Source organism: Phyllobates terribilis, unplaced genomic scaffold (assembly GCF_046119375.1).
Source record: "Phyllobates terribilis strain yellow unplaced genomic scaffold, ASM4611937v1 Scaffold_4__5_contigs__length_816908805, whole genome shotgun sequence".
Classification (NCBI taxonomy): domain Eukaryota; kingdom Metazoa; phylum Chordata; class Amphibia; order Anura; family Dendrobatidae; genus Phyllobates; species Phyllobates terribilis.
Genome location: NW_027362764.1, coordinates 2,958,715 through 2,983,055, shown reverse-complemented (window position 1 = coordinate 2,983,055; position 24,341 = coordinate 2,958,715). Strand labels below are relative to the sequence as shown.

The 24,341-nt window shown below is 47.3% G+C and overlaps 1 protein-coding gene across 1 annotated transcript in view; it reads left to right on the top strand.

Moving 5' to 3' along the window:
• Nucleotides 1-15,576, top strand: part of LOC141264757 (uncharacterized) — a 37,957-nt gene extending 22,381 nt beyond the window's left edge. The window contains exons 2-4 of the mRNA XM_073677040.1: nucleotides 11,147-11,273; nucleotides 12,417-12,518; nucleotides 13,035-15,576. Of these exons, the coding sequence (XP_073533141.1) occupies nucleotides 11,147-11,273; nucleotides 12,417-12,518; nucleotides 13,035-14,497 (1,692 nt within the window). The 3' untranslated portion in view covers nucleotides 14,498-15,576. The remainder of the gene's footprint in view (nucleotides 1-11,146; nucleotides 11,274-12,416; nucleotides 12,519-13,034) is intronic.
• The last annotated feature ends 8,765 nt before the right edge of the window (nucleotides 15,577-24,341 follow it).

The window sequence follows — 24,341 nt, the reverse complement described above, 5'->3', positions numbered from 1 at the left end:
AAGTGTGGCCATCCCTGGATATGATTTATCATTACCAAGATGGCGGCTACAGGTTCATCACACCTCCCCCTATACGAGGGCGCGAGGGGGTAGCACATTCCTGTGTTCCCCCGTGCGTCCTTCTGCACCCTCCCCTTGCCGGGATAACCCGTCAGCGTTACCGTGGTCACGGCCTCTTCTGTGGCGAATGGAGAAGTGGTACTGCTGGAGAGCGAGGCTCCAGCGTAGCAACCTGCCATTCGACCCAGAGACCGTGTGTAACCAGCTGAGGGGGTTGTGGTCCGTCTCCACGGTGAAATGGCTCCCGTACAAGTAGGGCTGCAGACGCTGCAGGGCCCATACAATTGCCAGGCATTCTTTTTCCACCGTGGAGTAAGCCACCTCCCGGGGCAGTAGCTTCCTGCTCAGGTACAAGACAGGATGTTCCTGGCCTGTCGTGTTGACCTGACTTAGCACAGCACCGAGGCCAAAGTCACTGGCGTCGGTCTGTACCACAAACGGCCGGTCGAAGTCGGCAGCTTGCAGTACAGGGGAGCTACTTAGGGCGGCCTTGAGTGCCCCGAAAGCTGTCTCGCAGGCGACTGTCCAGTCGACTGCGACGGGCAGCTTCTTCTTGGTGAGGTCCGTCAGGGGCTTGGCCAGGGTGCTATAGTGTGGGACGAACCTCCTATAGTACCCGGCGGTCCCCAAGAAGGACATCACCTGCTTTTTGGTCCTAGGAGTGGGCCAGGATGCGATGGCATCCACTTTCCCCGGTTCTGGCTTCAGAACCCCCCCGCCTACCCGGTGACCCAGGTAGAGGACCTCACTCATGCCCAGCTGGCACTTTTCCGGCTTGATGGTCAAGCCTGCCCGGTGGATCCGACCGAGCACCTGCCGCAGGTGCTCTAGGTGATCCTCCCAAGTGGGACTGAAGACTGCAATATCGTCCAAGTACGCAGCCACGTACCCTTCAAGTCCCTCAAGCAGCGTATTGACCATCCGCTGAAAAGTGGCAGGGGCATTCTTCATGCCGAATGGCATCACTGTGGACTCGTACAGTCCAAAAGGGGTGATAAAGGCAGAGCGTTCCCTTGCCGCGGGGGTCAGAGGAATCTGCCAGTACCCCCGGCTCAGATCCATGATGGTCAGGTACTTAGCCCCGGCCATCCGATCGAGCAGGTCATCGATGCGTGGTATGGGGAACGCATCGGTGGCCGTTACAGCGTTGAGCCCCCGGTAGTCCACGCAGAACCGTGTAGTTCGGTCCTTCTTTGGTACGAGGACTACAGGCGAGGCCCACGCGCTGCTGGATGCCTGGATCACCCCCAGCTTCAGCATCTCGTCTATCTCTTGGCGCATGTTTCCCTGCACCTCGAAAGAGACCCGATATGCTGAACGCCGGATCGGCGGGTGATCGCCAGTGTCCACGTCGTGGACAGCCATCTCAGTCCTTCCGGGCAGGCTGCTGAACAGCCCCCGGAAGGGGTGCAGGGTGGTCCCCAGCTGGGACCGTTGGTCCTCCGTGAGCTGGTGGCCAACCCCCACATCCTCGATGGACCCACCCGCCTTGGCTTGGGTGAGCAGATCCAGGAGGGTTTCTACCTCTCCTTCCTCGGGAAGGTTGCACACTGGGTGGGCAGTCGCTTCCCGCTCATGATGAGCCTTCATCATGTTCACGTGGAAGGCCTTCCTCCTTCCACGGGCGTGATCCAGGGTGACCAGATAGGTGACGGCATTGAGTTTCTGGTGCACGAAGTAGGGACCTTCCCAGGCTGCCTGAAGCTTGTTCTGTGGTACGGGGACCAGTACCCACACCTTTTGACCCACCTGGTAGGTCCTCTCACAAGCATTCTGGTCGTACCACCGCTTCTGGTCGGCCTGGGCCTGGGCCATATTGTCCTGCACCAGCTTTGCCAAGGCCATCATCCTGTCCCGGTGGCGCACGACATACTCGATGACCGACACCTCGGGGGTGGCCAAATCCCCTTCCCATGCTTCCTTCACCAGAGCCAGGGGGCCCCGTACCCGTCGCCCGTACAGGAGCTCAAAGGGGGAGAACCCCGTTGAGGCCTGCGGAACCTCCCGGTAAGCAAATAGGAGGTGTGGGAGGTAACGCTCCCAGTCTCTCCCGTGGGAGTCGACCAACATCTTAAGCATCTGCTTTAAGGTGCCATTGAACCGCTCACACAGGCCATTAGTCTGTGGGTGATACGGGCTGGCCACCAGATGTTGCACCTGCATTTGCTTACAGAGGGACTCCATCAGCCGCGACATGAACTGGGTCCCTCGGTCGGTGAGCATTTCTTGGGGGAAACCCACTCTGGAGAAGATCTCCAGTAAGGCGGTAGCCACCTTGTTGGCCCGAATGGACGACAAAGCTACCGCTTCCGGGTACCGGGTGGCATAGTCCACTACCGTGAGTATGAAGCATTTCCCGGAGTGGCTGGGAGTGGACAGAGGTCCAATAAGATCCACAGCGACCCTCGAGAAAGGCTCTTCGATGATTGGCAGAGTTACCAGTGGGGCTTTGGGGCGCGGCCCCGCCTTCCCCACCCTCTGACAGGTGTCACACGAACGGCAGTAGGCACCCACCGCGGCTCCCATCCCAGGCCAGTAGAAATGCTGAGCTATCCTGGCCTTGGTTTTAGCGATCCCTAGGTGTCCGGCCATCGGAATCTCGTGTGCGATCCGCAACAATTCCGCCCTGAACGGATAGGGTACCACTAACTGTCGGTCCCTGGGCCACGCCTCCGGTGAACCCTGCTGGACCGTTACCCGGTACAGCCGTCCCTGGTCCCAGACCACACGCTCGCAGTCTGACTCCATGGGAGGCTGTGCCGCCTGTTCCTTGAGAGCTTTCAGGCTGTCGTCTGCTTCCAACGCAGCCTGAAATTCCTGACTTGATGTGGCCAGAATCGACGAAACTGCCACATCCTCTGTCAGCCCCTCCGGGCATGTCACCTGGCCGCTGTCTGACCCGGCAGACACTTGGTCAGAAGTGGGGAAGCCGTCGGACCTCTGCAAGGCTCCTTGGGCTCCGGCGCTCCCACTCCTGGTGACAGCGGCTATGACCGCTGTGACCGTGGGTAGTGCCTGCTTCCCCTCTGTTTCTGACCAAGCCGCCCGATCAGGCAGGCTTCCTAGGCCTTTGGACATCTCGGATGTGGGGAACTCCTGCCCTGGGGTCTTACCTGGCGGCTCCTCTCTTGGGACACCCCCACCTCCCATGGCCTGTTCCTCCCCCTGCAGTGGGCCTATACTCAGCAGCCTGGATACCCCTGGGAGCCCTACACTGCCGGTAGCTGCCCCCCTCTCCATCCCTGAGCTTCCCTCTACAGAATCCTGCCCGCCCCCTCCCTCACCGGAGGACAAGAGGTCACGGCACGCCGGCTGAGCACCTCTGCGGGCATCCCCACACTCCCCACCTGCTTTCACTAACCCTGTTTGTGTTGTGTCTGTGCAGGTGTTACCCTCAGGTTTCACTCCCTCCTCCTCAGCAGGACGCACACTACATACAACATGGTTGGCATTAGCAGCAGACAAATCAATACACTCTTGGGGGGCCGAACTTGGGGGTTCAGAGGGTACATACTGCGATACTAGACGCCCCAAGTCGGTCCCTAATAAAACATTTGCGGGAATATTTGGCGTTACTCCCACCTCCCGCATCCCCCTTCCGGCACCCCAGTCCAAATACACCATGGCAACGGGAAGTGCCGGCTCCACGCCTCCAACCCCGGAGACGGAAAGAGTCTTTCCTGGTACCAAGTCCTGGGGGGACACCACCTCAGGCCGTACCAGTGTTCGTTCAGCGCCCGTGTCCCGCAGTCCCATGACCGCAGAACGGCCTATGGTGACGGGTTGGATGTTGTCCAGGGACCTACCACCACCCCCTCCCACACACAAAACATTGGGCGCTCTCTGGGAATGGGATGGGGTCTTTTGGCGCTGGGGACACTCAGCCCTAAAGTGTCCTGGTTTGTTGCATAGATGACAACGTCTTACGTCAGGTCCTTGCCTGGAGAGGGCAACAGGGGGATACACCCCTTGTGTTCTAGGGGCCGGGGAAACAGGGGCATGACTGGGCTTACCCCCTCTCCAGGTGCTGCTGGCAGACTTCTTCAGCTCAGGCGCCCTGTTATTGGCATACTCGTCTGCCAGGGCGGCTGTAGCAGAAGCCCCTGTTGGTTTTCGGTCACGGAGGAACTGTCGGAGGTCCTCTGGGCAGTTCCACAAGAACTGCTCCGTGACGAACAGTTCCTGGACCTCCTGGCGGGTAGTAAGCGCTAGACCCGAGGTCCAGTGCTCTGCGGCTCTCAACAGCGCCCGCATATGATCGGTCCAGGTGTCCTTGGGGCCACGCAGCAGGCTCCGGAACTTCTGGCGGTACGACTCGGGAGTGAGGTTGTACTGCCGGATCAGGGCCCGCTTGATGCAGTCGTAGTTCTGTACCTCCCCGGCAGGTAAGTCCCCCAAGGCATCCAGGGACTTACCCCTCAAACGGGGGGTCAGGTATCTGGCCCACTGATCCCGGGCCAGATGGTGCTGAAGACAGGTCCGTTCAAATGCCACCAGAAAGGAGTCCAGGTCCCCATCCTTCTCCAGTAGAGGGAAGTCCTCAGCTCGGACTTTGGACGACTTGGTCTCCTGATGGGTTGGTTGCTCTAGCGGAAGCCCCCGCTGGGCCAGGTCCAGTTGGTGCTGGCGCTCCGCAGCTCGCTCTGCACGCTCCGCAGCCTCCCGGCGCTCTGCAGCTTCACGCTCCGCAGCCCGCTCCGCAGCCCGCTCCGCAGCCCGCTCTGCACGCTCCTCCTCCGCTGCCTTCTCTGATGCTGCCAGGAGGGTTTTGTAGACGGCATCGCCATGAGACTGGAGACTTGCCATAGCCGCTTGTAAAAGGGCTTGTGATCTGGACAGGCTGGGCTGGGTAGGTGGTGGGCAGCCCACTGCGGGACCGTATACTGGGGACTGGCTCCCTGAGGTGCCCGGGCTGGACTCCTCCTCGCCATGAGTAACAATGTCCTCCCCTCCTGCCACACGGACCGTAGCATTAGCCTCCTGCAGGGTCTTGCTCCTGGTGCCGTCTGCCATCTTGGTAACCGACACCGCTGCAACCCTGAGTTTGCACACACCTTGTTATACTTTTAGCCTGACCGTCTAACGTTGGGCTGACCTTAAGACTCCAGCAGTGGAAGTTACCACTGGCAGTCTTTAGTGCCTGGGAGTAGGGGTCCCACAACACTATTATTCTGCAATCCCACCGCTCTGCCACCAATGTGATGAAAGCCGGCCGGTGGGTGCAGCTCTCTGGCGCCCCCTTACCTCTCAGGTCAGTCAAGGTACTGCACCTAGAGAAAGTAGTGCCAGGAAGCTGCAACCAGCGCAGGGAACACGGTAGTGTGTTATCCCTTCAACGTCACTAAACCGTAACGTCACTACACAGCACAACTCGCTAGCGCCCTCTTAGCCTCAGGTCAGTCAAGGAACTGCACCTAGGATAAGCGGTCGCCAGGGAGACTGTCCTGTAACCTACTGGGTATCGGGGCCCTCTGTAGTGAGGGCGGTATATATATCTTCCTTGGCCGCGCCAGGAATATATATATCTGAACCTCCGACCGTCACTACCAGCCTTCCCCAATCCCCAGTTGGTATGCTGCCACCAGTCCCTATTTTAGATATACGCCCAGTCCGTGAATGGGCCTATATCGGGTCAGGAACCAACCCTGGGTAGCGTTTTTGGCTTGAGCCGAGCTCACACGGACGTGCGTTCGTTATGCAGAATAAAAGGCAGGCCCACAATTACTTGAGGTAATTGATTATAATAATACACTAGATACACGATATACAACTAAATATACACAGGTATAAGGTCAGGCTAAACTATACAACAATGGAATACAACACACAGAATCACCACAGCATATCAGTTACCGGTTTCTTGATTTTCTTGTGACGCAGGGAGAGGATTCTGCGATCGCAGGCACGGTTCTTTGTTACAGGCTGAGGCCTACCACCGCATGGTCAAACTGCTCCTCCCCTTGGTGGCCTCAGCTGGTGCTCAGATGTTCAGCACACCACTCTTGGGTCAAGACTGACTTATCTCTTGTCTGTCCTGCTATCTTACCTGCCCCGTCCCGCCCACTGCTGGTGAGGTCAGCTGGCTCAGTCTCCACCCTCAGGTCTAACTTCGATCAGAAGCCCAAATTCTATGGAACCCAATAACTTCTTCTGGGATGGTCTCATGATACCCCCAGGGGTTCCCATGGATTCGGGCCGCCGTAACCGACCTTTTGATATCAATTATGATACCATACGGTCCTCAGGAATGGCTCAGCGCTATATCTTGGCTTCCAGAGCACGTACAAACGTCTACCGCGGAGGCTTGTGTGCGCAATGGCTCCGGGACGCCGTGATATTTTTTTATTGGCCCATCCCATGCAACATGCGTGTACTTTTCATGTTTCTATATCTTATGCCTCCATGCTTGTGACAGACAAAGAAACTAGTCCTATGGGACAAATGGTCAGGTACAGATAGACGAAGCACCCCCCCCTGCTGGCTGTGTTTCCTCTCGAAGTCTTTGAAGCTCCTAGCATTCAAGTGTTAAGTAGGCTTCTTATCTTACAGGAGCCTGGATGGGGGGAAACTATCTAGTTGACGTTTTAACAGAAGGTCCCAAGGGTGGGGGCTGCTGAAGTGTGGCCATCCCTGGATATGATTTATCATTACCAAGATGGCGGCTACAGGTTCATCACACTTCCATTCAGAAGTTATGATCCACCTTAGCTTCTGGAGTTTTTAGCTGCTAGAAGCCAGAGGTGGAGATTTGGGTCCAGCCTAGGGGGCAGAAGAGGAGTTAAAAAAACTCCTTCAGCTCTTGGCCTATTGCTTTTTCTCTTGGAGGCCGTGACGACACATCGTGTGGGAACCACAAGCCTCCGATGTTGCAGCCCTCGCTCGCAAGCCAGGCCTTTCTTCTGACTGGTAACTGACGCTTAATATCTGCATACTTTTGTACCACTGCTATTGTGTTTGCATCTCTGACCATTATGTCTGTATAACCCTGATGTACAACCCCTGGCAAAAATTATGGAATCACCGGGCTCGGAGGATGTTCTTTCAGTTGTTTAATGTTGTTGAAAAAAAGCAGATCACAGACATGGCACAAAACTAAAGTCATTTCAAATGGCAACTTTAGGGCTTTAAGAAACACTAAAAGAAATCAAGATTAAAAATGTGGTACTCAGTAAGGGTAATTTTTTTCAGACCAAGCAGAGGGAAAAAGTTATGGAATCACTCAATTCTGAGGAAAAAATTATGGAATCATGAAAAACAAACACACAAGAGAACACTCCAATACATCACTAGTATTTTGTTGCACCACCTCTGGCTTTAATAACAGCTTGCAGTCTCTGAGGCATGGACTTAATGAGTGACAAACAGTACTCTTCATCAATCTGGCTCCAACTTTCTCTAATTGCTGTTGCCAGATCAGCTTTGCAGGTTGGAGCCTTGTCATGGACCATTTTCTTCAACTTCCACCAAAGATTTTCAATTGGATTGAGATCCGGACTATTTGCAGACTATGACATTGACCTTATGTGTCTTCTTTCGAGGAATGTTTTCACAGTTTTGCTCTATGGCAGGATGCATTATCATCTTGAAAAATAATGTCATCATCCTCAAACATCCTTTCAATTGATGGGATAAGAAAACTGTCCAAAATATCAATGTAAAATTGGGCATTTATTGAAGATGTAATGACAGCCATCTCCCCAGTGCCTTTACCTGACATGCAGCCACATATCATCAATGACTGTGGAAATTTGCATGTTCTCTTCATGCAGTCATCTTTATAAATCTCATTGGAACGGCACCAAACAAAAGTTCCAGCATCATCACCTTGCCCAATGCAGATTCGCGATTCATCACTGAATATGACTTTCATCCAGTCATCCACAGTCCACGATTGCTTTTCCTTAGCCCATTGTAACCTTGTTTTTTTCTGTTTAGGTGTTAATGATGGCTTATGTTTAGCTTTTCTGTATGTAAATCCCATTTCCTTTAGGCGGTTTTTTACAGTTCGGTCACAGACATTGACTCCAGTTTCCTCCCATTCGTTCCTCATTTGTTTTGTTGTGCATTTCCTCTTTTGGAGACATATTGCTTTAAGTTTCTGGTCTTGACGCTTTGATGTCTTCCTTGGTCTACCAGTATGTTTGCCTTTAACAACCTTCCCATGTTGTTTGTATTTGGTCCAGATTTTAGACACAGCTGACTGTGAACAACCAACATCTTTTACAACATTGCGTGATGATTTACCTTCTTTGAAGAGTTTGATAATCCTCTCCTTTGTTTAAATTGACATCTCTCGTGCTGGAGCCATGATTCATGTCAATCCACTTGGTGCAACAGCTCTCCAAGGTGCGATCACTCCTTTTTAGATGCAGACTAACGAGCAGATCTAATTTGATGCAGGTGTTAGTTTTGGAAATGATAATTTACAGGGTGATTCCATATTTTTTTCCTCAGAATTGAGTGATTCCATAATTTTTCCCTCTGCTTGGTCTGAAAAAAATTACCCTTACTGAGTACCACATTTTTAATCTTGATTTCTTTTAGTGTTTCTTAAAGCCCTATAGTTGCCATTTGAAATGACTTTAGTTTTGTGCCATGTCTGTGATCTGCTTTTTTTTCAACAACATTAAACAACTGAATGAACATCCTCCGAGCTCGGTGATTCCATAATTTTTGCCAGGGGTTGTATATAGAGTACTGTCTAGTGTGCCCTTACGGCGATTAAATATATAATTTAACCTAGGGCTGCTCTTTTATCTCGATCCACGAATCCACACGTCCATTGTTCAGTTCAACTCACATGCTACCGGAGCTGGTTTCTAGCCCAATTTAATTCCCGTTATGGATTGGGGCTTGTGTCTAATAGGAACTGGTGGCAGCTCTACCGTGATGCGGTTTTAATGCGTTTCCGCCGCGGAAATGCATTAAAACCGCTTATTAATAGGTCTGCAATGTATAGCAATGGTAATCCGCATGTGCTGTGCACATGATATGGAAAGTTCCGCTCCGGATTACCATTGCGGCAAAAACCGCAGCAGGACCATTTATTGCACAAATCCGTCGCAAATTTGCGCCAATTGACTTGCATTGAATCGCAGTAAAATATCTATACATGCGGATTTGCTGCGATTCAATCACAGTCAATAGGCGCAAATTCGCAGCGGAATTGCGCTGCGGCTAGTACCCGGGTCTGGAGAGGAGACTGCTACTCCTCTCATACGACCGCTGCTCTGGCTGATAACAGCGAGATCAGCGTAGATGGAAAGAGCAGCAGTCTGCTCCTCCCATCTCGCGTGCCCGCGGTAGTAGAAAAAAAAAAGTAAAAATAAACCTTATACTCACCTGTCCAGCGGCCCCCGGTGTCGTCCTGGTGCCCGGCGATGCTGTCTCCTTGGCAGCCAGCTGTACACTGCGGGACACGGGCTCGTGCCCCACAGTGTATCGAGCTGCCAGGACCTGCACTGACGTCACCGATCACATGATGACCACACGATGCGCCATTTCTCAGCCCGCAGCTGTCTAGCCTTTGCTGGTTCAATTTTATAGGGAGACCCCACGTCAATTTTTTTCTGGGGTCCACCTGCAATCTAGCCAGTAAAGGCTAAACAAACAGCTGTGGATTGATATTAATAGCCAGGGAACATTGTTGGCTAATGGCCCCTTCCGCGGCTACTAATATCAGCCCCCAGCGGTCGGCTTTCCCTCTACTGGTTATAAAAATGACTTGAGAGCCCACGTCATTTTTTGTTTTTCATTTTAGGCTCTGTGCCCATAATTCAGACGTAGCAGCGCTTTAGATGCAAATTTTTGCTGCGTCCAAAACATTGCATTCTATTGAACGCAGGTAAATCCACATGTGTTCACTGAACCATGCGTATTTACCTCATTCTATAATTTCTAGTGGTCAAATTTCTATTGCGGAAACTAGCGACTCCGCAAGAGAATTTGACATTCTGCGGTCCTGAAAGACGCCCCGCTTGTCAGTGTCTGTGGGTGATAAGCAGCCTCTGATGCACACATAGTGGACGTGGGATTTCTAGAGATCCTATCCACTATAACGTAACATCTGGACGCTGCAGGTTTGACGCTCTATAAACACACAGCGTCAAATCTGCAGCTGCTCCTGACCGTGGCCACGTACCCAAACTCAACCGCAGCATGTCAATTTCTGTAGCCGACACGCCAGTCTCCGCTGCAGATTTTGATCGATTTAAGTGTTATTATATGCGGTGGATTCACATGTACCAACAACAAAAGTGCGGCATTAGAACACCGCGTTTTGGACGCAACAAAAATACGTTGTGTCCAAAGCACTGCTGAGTGCTGATCGGGGGGACGTAGCATCTAACGAACCAGCTGTGAGATGTTAATTATGGCCAGGGACCATGTTTGCAAATGGCACCTTGCCAGGCTAAAAATACCAGCTTACAGCAGCCGCATAAATTACATAAATAGAAATGTTAATGAAGATTGGGGAATGGAACTAGCTGACACCCAGCTCTTTTGTTTGGTGATGGCAAGGTGTCAATCAGACCTTTTCATGACCAAACTTAATTAAAGTAAAGTAAAGAGTTAAATAAACACACAGTCACAGTGTAAACACTTTATTTAAAATACAACAGACCTATTATTTAATCATTTAAATGAACCAATATACTCACCCCAGTTCTTATGGTAATCCAAGGGTTTAAGCAATGTCCCACCAAATAACATTATTTAGCTCCAAAAAGCATTCATTGATGTACAAAAATGTATAAAAAACGCATGTAAAATCCGCATGCGTTTTTTTTTTTTTGCCAGGGAGAGGCAAAAACGCTCAGGAAATTTCTGCTTCAAATCCGCATCGTGCGCACATAGCCTTGCACTTTTTTTCTTTATTATATATTGATCTTTGGTCAGTAATGAAAAAGTGTTGGAAAACCCACCTCTCTTTATTTCAGCGCTGTCCTTACTTGGACAGCTTTAGTCTTTGTCCCGCTCTCCCACCCTCCCCACCGACTTTTAAGAGCTGTACAGGTCACATGGATCTCTATAACATCCCTACTATGGTTCCTTTTCCTTTTTTAACTTTTCATTTTTTTTGCAGAATCAAGTCACCTTTGATGACGTTGCTGTAATATTTTCTGGGGAAGAATGGGACATGCTGAATGCCCAGCAGAGGGCGCTATATATGGAAGTGATGAGAGAAAATTATGAACATTTCATCTTTCTCAGTAAGTTCTTATTCCCTGCAGCATTGGATATTTAAAGGGGTTAGCCCACCATAAGATCCAACACTGAGACCCCTGCATGTTCAGAAGGAGCGATTGTCATGTATTTGCACCCAGCTAATCTCTGGTCAGTTCCATAGACAGTGAGTGGTGGGGTGCATTTGATCATCGAGCCATATTCTCCATCACTTATCCTTTATCCACAGGATAGTCAATAGTGGTGTATGGTATACGGTGCCAGAGGGATTCCCTGGCAGTTTTTCTGGCTATTACAGTAAAAACTAGATATATAGTTTATTATTAGACCTGAGGCATAAGATTTTCAGGACCTTGGTCCAGCAGTGGCTAGTCCGTGGCCTGCAGACCAAAGCCCTGTCCCACCTGCCGGCATCCCCGACGCCTCTTCTGATAGTCCAACACAACTTGATCAATGCGATTTCGGGGGAAGGTCCACCAAATCCAACGTAGTCCACAAATGGATAACTGTAAACTACAAACACACAGAAATGACTACAAGACACTGTCCCTCATTTACCACTTTATTTAAAAAAAAAAAAAAAAAAGTTCCCACGCTGGTCCAACATAGTTTACCAACTCCGACCTAGTCCAGAGAGCAGAGTGACCAGGAACGTCTAAAGAGCAGTGACGTCAGCAGTGACCAAATGATTGCAAGGTGAAGTGTCCTAAAAGGACATAAAAAAAAAAAAAAAGTTAAAAGTAAAAGAAAATAAACATAAAAAAAAAAGGAAACCCTCCCCTTCCTTATCCCCCCAGTTAAAAATAAAGGAATTTAAAAATATACATCCTCAGTAACACGGCGTCCATAACAGTCCGAACTATCAAAGTATAAAATTGATAACCCCAATCAGTAAATGCTGTAAAGAGGAGAGGGATTTAAAACGCTAGGATTGCATTTGGTTTTGGTCACCGCAATAAAAATTTATCTAAGCCAAATTTGGTATCAACAAAAATGTCAGCACGGCATGCAATTATATCAAGCCCCAAAACAACTTCCTCAGCTGAAAAATAAAAAAAAAAGAAAAGTTTTGGTGGCGTAAAGTTTTCATGATATTTTTATAAATAAAATTGGAAATGTCTTAGTTTTTAGACCCAGTTTTTACTTTGTCATTGGTTTTTGTGTTTCAGATTATAAGGTCCCCATTATATTATCGTGGATGCAGAAGCCGCACCCAGCAGTCAAAGCGACAGCGCGTCGCACGGAGTCGCCCGACGTAGTTATTACGCAAGGTATGAAACACTTAAAAAATGTCTCCTTTCTTCATTCTGTTTTTTTTTTTCCTTTTAATCCACCTTCTTTCACAAAATTTGTAAGTCTAAGTCTTGGAAAAATTTAAAAATGCGAAAGGTTTTAGACCCTTGGTGACATCTGCTGTACAGGTAGGCTCAGGAATAGAACCTGCTTCATATAGTGATATACATAATATAATTTTTCGCGTGGTGATAACTTTGTTCCACCGGCAAATATATTTAACAGGTCATTTTTACCACTAAGTGAATGTTGTAAAAACAAATCCCCAAAAATCCCTTTTTTACCTATTTCCTCTCAGAAGAAAAAAACAAAATGGCTGTGTATCCATGTGGTGAAAAGCCGTTTTGCAGATAGGTGTCTAAAACTTCTATATTTATGGTCTTAATTATATGGTACCTTCATGACTATTCTAAAAAAAAAAAAAATTTAGTGTGAGAGGGTTGACTGGTGCTGCAAAATTTCATTTATTTCTTACTTATTCCAACTTGTCACAGGAATACAAAGCAGCGACAAGAATTCTTCAGTTGGTCACCGTATGAAGACCAGAGCTGCTCTGTCACAGGAGGCTCATTCTGAGTTAGCCAACGAGTCTAAAAATCCCGAACAATTACCCGCCAAAAGGCCCCGACCAGAAGAACAAGAAAAAACCCAGACCTGCGAAACCAGCCAAAATGAGAGCCAAAAAGATTCCCTTTCTACTAGTAAGAGAAAGAGCTATGAAAAGCTATTTTGCCCACATTGTGATAAAAGTTACAAATACAACTCTGCTCTGGAAGCCCACGTCAGGACCCACAGCGGAGTCAAGCCCCACAAGTGTGAACTTTGCAGCGAGACCTTCTCTTATAAATCGGAGTTGATTGTGCATAGATGGAAACATTCTCGGACCCCGGTGAGCGTGCTGCAGGGAGCGGAAAATATGATTCCGCTAGAGACCACCAGCGAACCTTCAGCCAGAGGCTCCACTTCAAAATCAAGTAGGAGCACTAAATCCAGCTCAAAAATGAAAGCCAAAAACAAAAGAAAGGGCTCGAGAAGCAAGAGTAAAGGTGCGAAAGTGAGCACGACGACAGTCTCGAAAAGAAGCTTAATAAATAGTGATGAATCTAAAGTGGTTGCAACTCCAAAGACTGATCTCAATGGAGCACACAAGCAAGCCGGTGAAGCATCTCCCAACACAAGCTTGACGGGTAGCAAGACTTCAGAAACAGCGGCAACTCCAGTGACTAACTCCAGTGCCGCAGACAAGCAAGCTGGGGAAGCTTCTCCGAAAACAAAGCTGATAGGCAGCGAGACTTCCAAAACAACCGCAACTCCAGTGACCAGCTCCGATAAAACAAGTCAGAACGGTTTGGAGGAGAAACCTCTCAAATGCGATTACTGCGAGAAAAGGTTTAACAGCCGTATGATCCTAGAAGCCCATCATCGAATCCACACTGGAAAACTAGCCTACCCTTGCGAGTATTGCGAAGAGAGTTTCTCAAAGTCGTCACTGCTTTTGGCTCATAGCGGCAAGCACAAGGAATACAAACCTTTCCAGTGTGACCAGTGCGAGAAAAACTTTAAAGACGAGTCTCTCTTCAACGCTCACAAGAGGACACACACCGGAGAAAAACCTCACCAGTGCAGTAAGTGTGACAACTGGTTCCCAAACCGTAACGCCTTATTGGTACATGAGCAGAGCCACCTAAAACCCAAGCCCTACCAGTGCCGGCATTGTGAGAAGAGCTTCAACGACAAGTCCCTGCTCGACACTCACGAAGGGGTGCACTCAGACACTAAGCCCTACAAGTGCACTCAATGCAGCCAGAGCTTCTACCTCAAGACCCTTTTGGCTTCCCACGAGGAAACACATGCCCCTGCAAAACCCTTCCCGTGCAAAAAGTGCGATAGGAGTTATAATAAAGAGGAGACTCTCCTGGCTCATCTTCGAATCCACAAGAAAGGTAAAAGCCAGTGAGTTGACGACTGAGCTACTGCTAAAGACTTGGGCATGGCCTACTTCTGCCCTGTCCTCATACATGAGTTTTGACAGGAGGTTTTTCAAGCCCCTGACTGCACAGGAGACCGATGGAGGTTGAATCAGTTCGCCCATGACTGAAAGATAGACGATGCAAGCTAGATGTTACAGGATCTCTCGTGGGTTTATCCGGCAACTCCATTTCTAAAATCTGATAAGCAGCGCTGCAAAGCCACTTGCTATCCTCATACCACAGTTCACCATTAAAGGGACGATCTGGGGTAATAAAACACATTTTTAATAGAGAATGACTACATTTTCCTGGAGGGACTTGTCTTGTCCAGTTATCACAGGGACATCCAAGATCTATAAGTTGCTTCTTATCTCCTGGGGAGCAGTAGGATTTAACATATACTTCTAGGTCCATTGAACACTGTGACCTCCAACTTATGGCTTTCCAGCTTTTGCAAATCTACAGACTTTAGTTGTCCGGGCATGCTGGGAGTCATAGTTTTGCTTTAGCTGGAAAGCCACAGGTTGGAGACCACTGATCTGTCAGATTACATTTGATCACAGGGGGGACATGTCTTAGCAAATGAGAATTCTCTATTCCCCAAAGCAGAGAGCCCCTTTAAGGTGAAGATTTTTAGTAAGTCTGACTTTACGTATGGATTAGTGTTGATAGAGCGTGTATTGTTAACCCTTTTATTTTCTGCGTGCTCGGCCTCTGTTAGTGTCGCCGCGGCTGCATGTGTCATGACTGTTAGACTGCTGTGACACATGCAGCCGCGGCAACACTAACATAGAGGCCGAGTACGCCGAAAATATTCGGCAAGCTCCTGAGCGTGTTTGCCGAAAGGGTTAACAATACACGCTCGATCAACACTAGTATGGATATGTCTTTGTGCATTTCTGCAGCAATTTTTTGCATCTGCGGAAACCCGACTGTGACCTGTGTGCACCTTCCTTAAGAACACTGAGAGGTACCCTCTAATACAACATCTTTATTGTATTACAGAGTATAATTTAGCATATCTGTTACTAATTTTTAGGTTGGATAAACCCTTTAAAGCACCTGTCCGGCGTGTTTTTTTGTTTTTTTTTACATTTCAGCAACATAGTAGTATCACTAATGTCTGTTCCCTGCCCCTAATAAAGTACCAGCTGCTGTTCTTGGCGCCGCTCCGGTCTTGTCCTGCCATCTTGTGACCACAGCTCCTGACTGCCGGAAAGTCACAAGCTCCCAATCTAAGTCTACTAGAGCCTCGTTCTTTCTCTCATATACTAACATTGAGAAGTGACTTCCATGCCACCCAGCAAACAATGCAGCTATCCGGCAGGTCACCCTAGGTGATGACGACCGGAGCGACGCCGAGAACAGCAGAAGACTGCGGCGACTGGTAATACCTCACGCTTGGAACATAACATACATTAGTGATACAACTTTGGCGGTGAAATAAAAAAAGAGTAGTCCTGTTAAATGTTAGCTGAAAAGCCAGAAAGCTTTAATTGTGCCTTACTTTATTTAGTAGTTTGCATATAATGAATTAGTTATGATTTTGAAGAAGAAAAAAAAAAAGAATCCAGACACTCCTCTCCACATTCATGTCTAAAGTGCATCTTCGGGCAAACTTTTTAAATGAGTAAAATGGATGATTTTGGGTCACGTAACGCACCAGGTTCACTCTGGTCTGTTAAATGCTGAGGTGTAGACTCTTATCGCCACAAGCAATGGCAACTAATGCTGCATGTTGTTTTTGGATTGTACAGCGGTAGTTGCCAAAAGGGCGTCATCTGACATCTCTTCCCGTGCTGCAGTTATTGGCTGAAACAGCACCTCACAGGTTTTTTCCCCCTGCATCGGACACATAGTACCGGCAGTACCGCTTGTATTTGGACTAGAAACAGGACAGCGCTCGCTCGGCACTACTAGTATGATATGCAGAGTTCATGAAAGAGGAACGCAGACGATGAAGTTTCTGAGATGCAGCCTTTTCCAGTAGCTGCTGAGCAGGAGCCGAAGAAGAGGGCATGGTTGTGGCAATGTCTGCTTCAGCCCAGCAAAGTGCAGCAGGAGTTATTTACTGTGGTGGTAAAGGGGTTGTCCACTATTTGGACAATACACCCCCAATCCCTATGTTTCCCCCAGTAAAATAGGCACTGGCTCTTCTGGGCACTGTCCTCTCTTCTCCTCTGGATGTAATTGACATCTGGAGGAGGTGAGAATGCAGCTGCAGCTCACGTCCTCCAGATGTCTAATTAGTCCCAAGGAGAGTGACGGCAGTGCTGATTGGCTGCCGGGATCGTGTGACCTAACAATATTGCACGACCCCCGTGAGAGCCAGTGCCGTCATGGCTGGAATGGCACCGAAGATGAGTATAAGTGTTAAAATTTTACTGGGGGGAGGAGTAGGAATTGAGAAGAGGTTGTCCAAGTAGTAGACAAACTTTTATTTTTACTTTAAAAGGGTTGTCCACTACTTGGACAACACCTTCTTGATCTAAATGTTTGTCCCCCGATAAAAAAAAAAAAAGCTTATACTGACTTCCCGTGCTGGTCCAGCGGTGTAACCAGCTACAAGTTATCACAGGCCCTCCTAGCCGGCTCACCCACAAAAAGAACAGCTGCATTCGCGGTCCCGGGGCCCTCGTGTTGTTGTTGTAACGTGATCACAACAGCCCAATCAGCAGTGGTGTCACTGTCTCCACCTTCGGACAAATCAAACATGAAGAGGAAGTCCGGGCTGCAGCTGGTCTCTGACTTCCCATTCGCGGTCAATTCGAAAGGAGGCGGAGACAGTGACGTCAGTGCTGATTGGACGCCGGCGTCACGTGTTACAACAACAGCACAGGATCCCCGGGGTGAGCGAGTGCCAACACAGTGGGAACGGGCCGGCACCAGAGGTAAATATCAGCTCTTTTATTTTATCGGGGTCAAGCGTGGGAAATGACAAGAAGTTGTCCAAGTAGTGAACAATTTCTTGTTGTTCTTATTACATTTTAATAACAACAAAGAAGCAAGACATTCCAATTGCATCTTATAATAAAGTTGTATTATCTTGATGTCGTCATTAAGTATTTTGGCTGTAAATAAGAGCAAATTATTAAAATACGAAAATATAAATGTTTTGTTTTAGTACATAGACCAAATATTTATGGACGGTATGTGCTTAAGATGTAAAAAAGAGACGAAGAACAAGAGAAGAGGCAGGAGGAAGGAGAAAGGGGAAAAAAAAGATATATGCAAACAAATAAGATTAAATAACATTAATCTGTGTTGCGAACACTCCTCTGCCTCCACTCGTCAGGACAATCACACAATTGACTGACGATTGATGTATGAGTCCACGGCTGCTTTCGTTAGTAGGTTGATTATTGTGCACTTCCCAGTGAACTTATAGTTTATACACATCCAGTCCGAACACACGGGTGTAATAAATATATATATATTCAGTATGGTCACCGCCATTGCCTCCGAAAAAGCTAGCAGCCACCACCAATCTTTTTATGGACACCCGTTTCTGGTAACGTATGGCCTTACGAGGCTTCAGGGATGTGGTTTATAGAGCAAGAGGAACAAAACTATTTGTTTTCATATATTTATTCCAAAAAATTAGGCAGCCTTTACAAAAATATATAAAACTGATTCTCACTCCTTTGAGGGGACCCTCGGCAGCATCACCCCGCCGCGTGACATGGCTGTGTTCTCCTATATAATGAAACATTATAATCATGTACAATATTGACATCAACATTTGAATCACTTGAAATACCAGATCTGTTAGGGTGGTCAGGAACGTATCGAGCGACCAACCGTTCCAGATCCGTCCCCAATAGAACATTTGTGGGGAGGTTCTCTGACACCCTCACTTCCTTCATCCCTCTCCTGGTACCCCAGTCTAGGTAAACCCAAGCCATCGGCAAATGTTAGTGATCACCCCCCAACCCCGGTGACAGGGTTTTCCCAAGGATAAGTTCTTCAGGGGACACCAATTCAGGGCGGATGAGGGTTCGTTCAGCTCCGGTGTCCTTGAACCCCACAGTGACCGTGTCCCCAAAGTAACCAGCTACAAGTTGTCACAGGCCCTCCTATCCGGCCCACCCACAAAAAGAACAGCTGCATTAGGCCCCTGGGCCCAGGATGTGGGATTCCTCTTCTACTTGTCTGGACAGGCAGTGATAATATATCCAGTCCGGTTGCAGGTAAAGCACCTGCGGGATGCAAGGACAGACTTGCTGCGACACCCCATGGCTGAGCCTTTACCAGGGGTGGTTGGAAGAGCGGTTGGCCTTTCCATTGAACACTGTCACTTTCCTGTGGCTGCTGCTCTAGAATTGCCACATAGGAGTCTGCTAGGCTTGCAGCTTGAGCTGTCCGGTGAGCAGATGTTCAGTAACGAGTGTTTTTTTGGCTTCCACAGTGGTGGCAGACATGCCACTGCTCCATGACAACCATCTGGTAACTGGAGGGGGCAGTATAGGTATGAAGGCGATGCTGAATTTTGCAGAAATTACACCGGTATGTCTCAGAAGTAGAGAGAAACTCCTTCATCAGGGCCTTTTTGATGACCTCATAGTCTCCTCTCTGCTCTCTAGGTAGAGCTAGGACCACCTTCAAGGCTGCATCTCTCAGTTCCTCTCAGGAATTAAAGCGAACCTGTCATCAGGACTGTGCTAAGTAAACTACAGGTGCTTCTCACTAAATTAGAATATTATCAAAAAGTTAATTTATTTCATTTCTTCAATACAAAAAGTGAAACTCATATAGAGTATTTACAAACAGAGTGATCTATTTCTGTTAATGTTGATGATTATGGCTTACAGCCAATGAAAACACAGAAGTCATTATCTCAGTAAATTAAAATAATTAACAAAAAACACCTGCAAAGGCTTCCTAAGCATTTAAAAAAGTCCTTTAGTCTGTTTCAGTAGGCTCCACAATCATGGGGAAGACTGCTGACTTGACTGATGTCCCGAAGGCAGTCATTGACACTCCACAAGGTCCCAGAGTCTGGAGGAAGAGTGGAGAGGCCACAATCCAAGCTGCTGGAGGTCTAGTGTGAAGTTTCCACAATCAGTGATGGTTTGGGGGCCATGTCATCTGCTGGTGTAGGTCCACTGTGTTTTATCAAGACCAAAGTCAGCGCAGCCATCTACCCGGACATTTTACAGCACTTCATGCTTCCCTCTGCCGACGGGATTTTTGGAGATGGAAATGTCATTCTTCAGCAGGACTTGGCCCCTGTCCACACTGCCAAAAGTACCAATACCTAGTTTACACACAACAGTATCACTGTGTTTGATTGGCAGCAAACTCGCCTGACCTTAACCCCATAGAGAATCTATTATAGAGAATCTATGGGGTATTGCCAAGAGGAAGATGAGAGACCCCAGACCCAACAATGCAGACGAGCTGAAGGCTGCTATCAAAGCAACCCGGGCTTCCATAACACCTCAGCAGTGATGATCGAGCATGCTCGTTGCTCGAGATTTACGAGCATGCTCAGGGGAGCACCTATTAGCTTCGGTGTGCTCGGGCTTTAAGTTTTCGTCGATGGAAAAACAGTCGCAAATCATGTTCACGGAGCGACAAAAACTTAAAGCCCGAGCACGCTGAAGATAATGGGTGCTCAACCTGTCTCCTCCATATACCTGTGACCTAGTGTTACGGGTCCTGGTGGTGGAACCTCTGTGCTTCGGTGCAAGGAGGGGCCAGAGGGGCGTAACTAAGTGCCTACTTGGACCGACCCAGGTCACACGGAACCTTAGTCGACTCCGTGAACCAGGGAGGGACCAGGCAGGTGAACCAAGTTTGGGACCGACCTTGTGTGAGAGCAGGTGACTCCCATGGGTCAGATGACAGGAGCTGACCAGTACAGCGGATGAGCACGGCAGGAAGGCTGACGGGTGGTCCTGGTAGATAGGCAGGTACGGCAGATAGCCAGACAGGTGCTCCGGGTAGGCAAGCAGGCGGGTACGGCAGATAGCCAGACAGGTGCTCCGGGTAGGCAAGCAGGCGGGTACTTGGCCGGCTGGCGGGCACGGCAGGTTACTGGCTGGTGCTCCAGGCTGGCGGGCATGGCAGGTAACTGACAGGTGCTCCAGGAAGGCAGACTGGCGGACAGAACTGTTAGACAGACTGGCGGGCCGGACTGACAGCGGGACCTGAGGGCTGAGGAAAATGTTAAAACATAAAACAACAACCTTGTACAGGCACCTCCATTTTGCAGGAGGTGCCTGATATAGGAGAAGTCCTCTGGCCATTGGCCGGGGACTCTTTAGGATGGCGCAACGCGGCCCCTTTAAGAGAGAGAGAGCGCGCGCTCTAAGCACATTGCCTGGGAAGCTGCGTGCCACAGCAGCAGCAGGGGAGCGGGAAGACTGGGACCGCGGCGGTGAGGGGAACGGTGTCTTTGCCCGGCAGGAGGCAGAGACGCCGATGCTACACCTAGTCTCCCTGTACATACCTGCAACCTTCGATCCTCACAAGATCTCCTTCTCTACTCCCCTCTTATCTTCTCTTCCCACAGTCACATACTAGATTTCTGCCGTGCTTCCCCCCTACTCTGGAGCTCTGTACCCCAACACATCAGACTTTCGCCTACCATGGAAACCTTCAAAAGGAACCTGAAGACCCACCTCTTCCGACAACCCTACAACCTGCAGTAACCCTCGCTCCACCATCCCGCTGCATGACCAGCTCTACCCTCACCTTCTGTATCCTCACCCATCCCTCGAGGGCAGGGTCCTCTCTCCTTCTGTACCAGTCGCTGACTCATTTTTGTTCAAATTATTGTACTTGTTGTTTGCTATGTGTACCCCTTTTAAACATGTAAAGCGCCATGGAATTAATGGCGCTATAATAAATAATAGTAATAATAATTGATGCAAAAGGAGCCCGACCAAGTTTTGAGGGCATTTACTGAGCATACATTTCAGTAGGACATTTCGGACTTTAAAAACATTTTTCAAGCTGTCGTTATAAAGTATTCTAATTTACTGAGATAATGACTTTTGTGTTTTCATTGGCTGTAAGCCATAATCATCAACATTAACAGAAATAACCACGTGAAATAGATCACTCTGTGTGTAATGACTCTATATAATAGATCACTCTGTGTGTAATGACTCTATATAATAGATCCCTCTGTGTGTAATGACTCTATATAATAGATCACTCTGTGTGTAATGACTATATAATAGACCCCTCTGTGTGTAATGACTCTATATAATAGATCCCTCTGTGTGTAATGGCTCTATATAATAGATCACTCTGTGTGTAATGACTCTATATAATAGATCCCTCTGTGTGTAATGACTATAATAGATCACTCTGTGTGTAATGACTCTATATAATAGATTCCTCTGCGTGTAATGACTCTATATAATAGATCCCTCTGTGTGTAATGGCTCTATATAATAGATCACTCTGTGTAATGACTCTATATAATAGATCCCTCTGTGTGTAATGACTCTATATAATAGATCCCTCTGCGTGTAATGACTCTATATAATAGATCCCTCTGTGTGTAATGACTCTATATAATAGATCGCTCTGTGTGTAATGACTCTATATAATAGATCCCTCTGTGTGTAATGACTCTATATAATAGATCACTCTGTGTGTAATGACTATATAATAGACCCCTCTGTGTGTAATGACTCTATATAATAGATCCCTCTGTGTGTAATGGCTCTATATAATAGATCACTCTGTGTGTAATGACTATATAATAGATCCCTCTGTGTGTAATGACTCTATAATAGATCACTCTGTGTGTAATGACTCTATATAATAGATTCCTCTGCGTGTAATGACTCTATATAATAGATCCCTCTGTGTGTAATGGCTCTATATAATAGATCACTCTGTGTAATGACTCTATATAATAGATCCCTCTGTGTGTAATGACTCTATATAATAGATCCCTCTGCGTGTAATGACTCTATATAATAGATCCCTCTGTGTGTAATGACTCTATATAATAGATCGCTCTGTGTGTAATGACTCTATATAATAGATCCCTCTGTGTGTAATGACTCTATATAATAGATCACTCTGTGTAATGACTCTATATAATAGATCCCTCTGCGTGTAATGACTCTATATAATAGATCCCTCTGCGTGTAATGACTCTATATAATAGATCCCTCTGCGTGTAATGACTCTATATAATAGATCCCTCTGCGTGTAATGACTCTATATAATAGATCGCTCTGCGTGTAATGACTGTATATAATAGATCCATCTGCGTGTAATGGCTCTATATAATAGATCCATCTGCGTGTAATGGCTCTATATAATAGATCCCTCTGTGTGTAATGACTCTATAATAGATCACTCTGTGTGTAATGACTCTATATAATAGATTCCTCTGCGTGTAATGACTCTATATAATAGATCCCTCTGTGTGTAATGGCTCTATATAATAGATCACTCTGTGTAATGACTCTATATAATAGATCCCTCTGTGTGTAATGACTCTATATAATAGATCCCTCTGCGTGTAATGACTCTATATAATAGATCCCTCTGTGTGTAATGACTCTATATAATAGATCGCTCTGTGTGTAATGACTCTATATAATAGATCCCTCTGTGTGTAATGACTCTATATAATAGATCACTCTGTGTAATGACTCTATATAATAGATCCCTCTGCGTGTAATGACTCTATATAATAGATCCCTCTGCGTGTAATGACTCTATATAATAGATCCCTCTGCGTGTAATGACTCTATATAATAGATCCCTCTGCGTGTAATGACTCTATATAATAGATCGCTCTGCGTGTAATGACTGTATATAATAGATCCATCTGCGTGTAATGGCTCTATATAATAGATCCATCTGCGTGTAATGGCTCTATATAATAGATCCCTCTGCGTGTAATGACTCTATATAATAGATCCCTCTGCGTGTAATGACTCTATATAATAGATCCCTCTGCGTGTAATGACTCTATATAATAGATCGCTCTGCGTGTAATGACTCTATATAATAGATCCCTTTGCGTGTAATGACTCTATATAATCACTCTGTATAATGACTCTATATAATAGATCACTCTGTGTGTAATGACTCTATATAATAGATCCCTCTCCGTGTAATGACTCTATATAATAGATCCCTCTGTGTGTAATGACTCTATATAATAGATCGCTCTGCGTGTAATGACTCTATATAATAGATCGCTCTGCGTGTAATGACTCTATATAATAGATCCCTCTGCGTGTAATGACTCTATATAATAGATCCCTCTGCGTGTAATGACTCTATATAATAGATCCCTCTGCGTGTAATGACTCTATATAATAGATCCCTCTCCGTGTAATGACTCTATATAATAGATCGCTCTGCGTGTAATGACTCTATATAATAGATCGCTCTGCGTGTAATGACTCTATATAATAGATCGCTCTGCGTGTAATGACTCTATATAATAGATCGCTCTGCGTGTAATGACTCTATATAATAGATCCCTCTGTGTGTAATGACTCTATATAATAGATCCCTCTGTGTGTAATGACTCTATATAATAGATCCCTCTGTGTGTAATGACTCTATATAATAGATCGCTCTGCGTGTAATGACTCTATATAATAGATCGCTCTGCGTGTAATGACTCTATATAATAGATCCCTCTGCGTGTAATGACTCTATATAATAGATCCCTCTGTGTGTAATGACTCTATATAATAGATCCCTCTGTGTGTAATGACTCTATATAATAGATCCCTCTGTGTGTAATGACTCTATATAATAGATCCCTCTGCGTGTAATGACTCTATATAATAGATCGCTCTGTGTGTAATGACTCTATATAATAGATCCCTCTGTGTG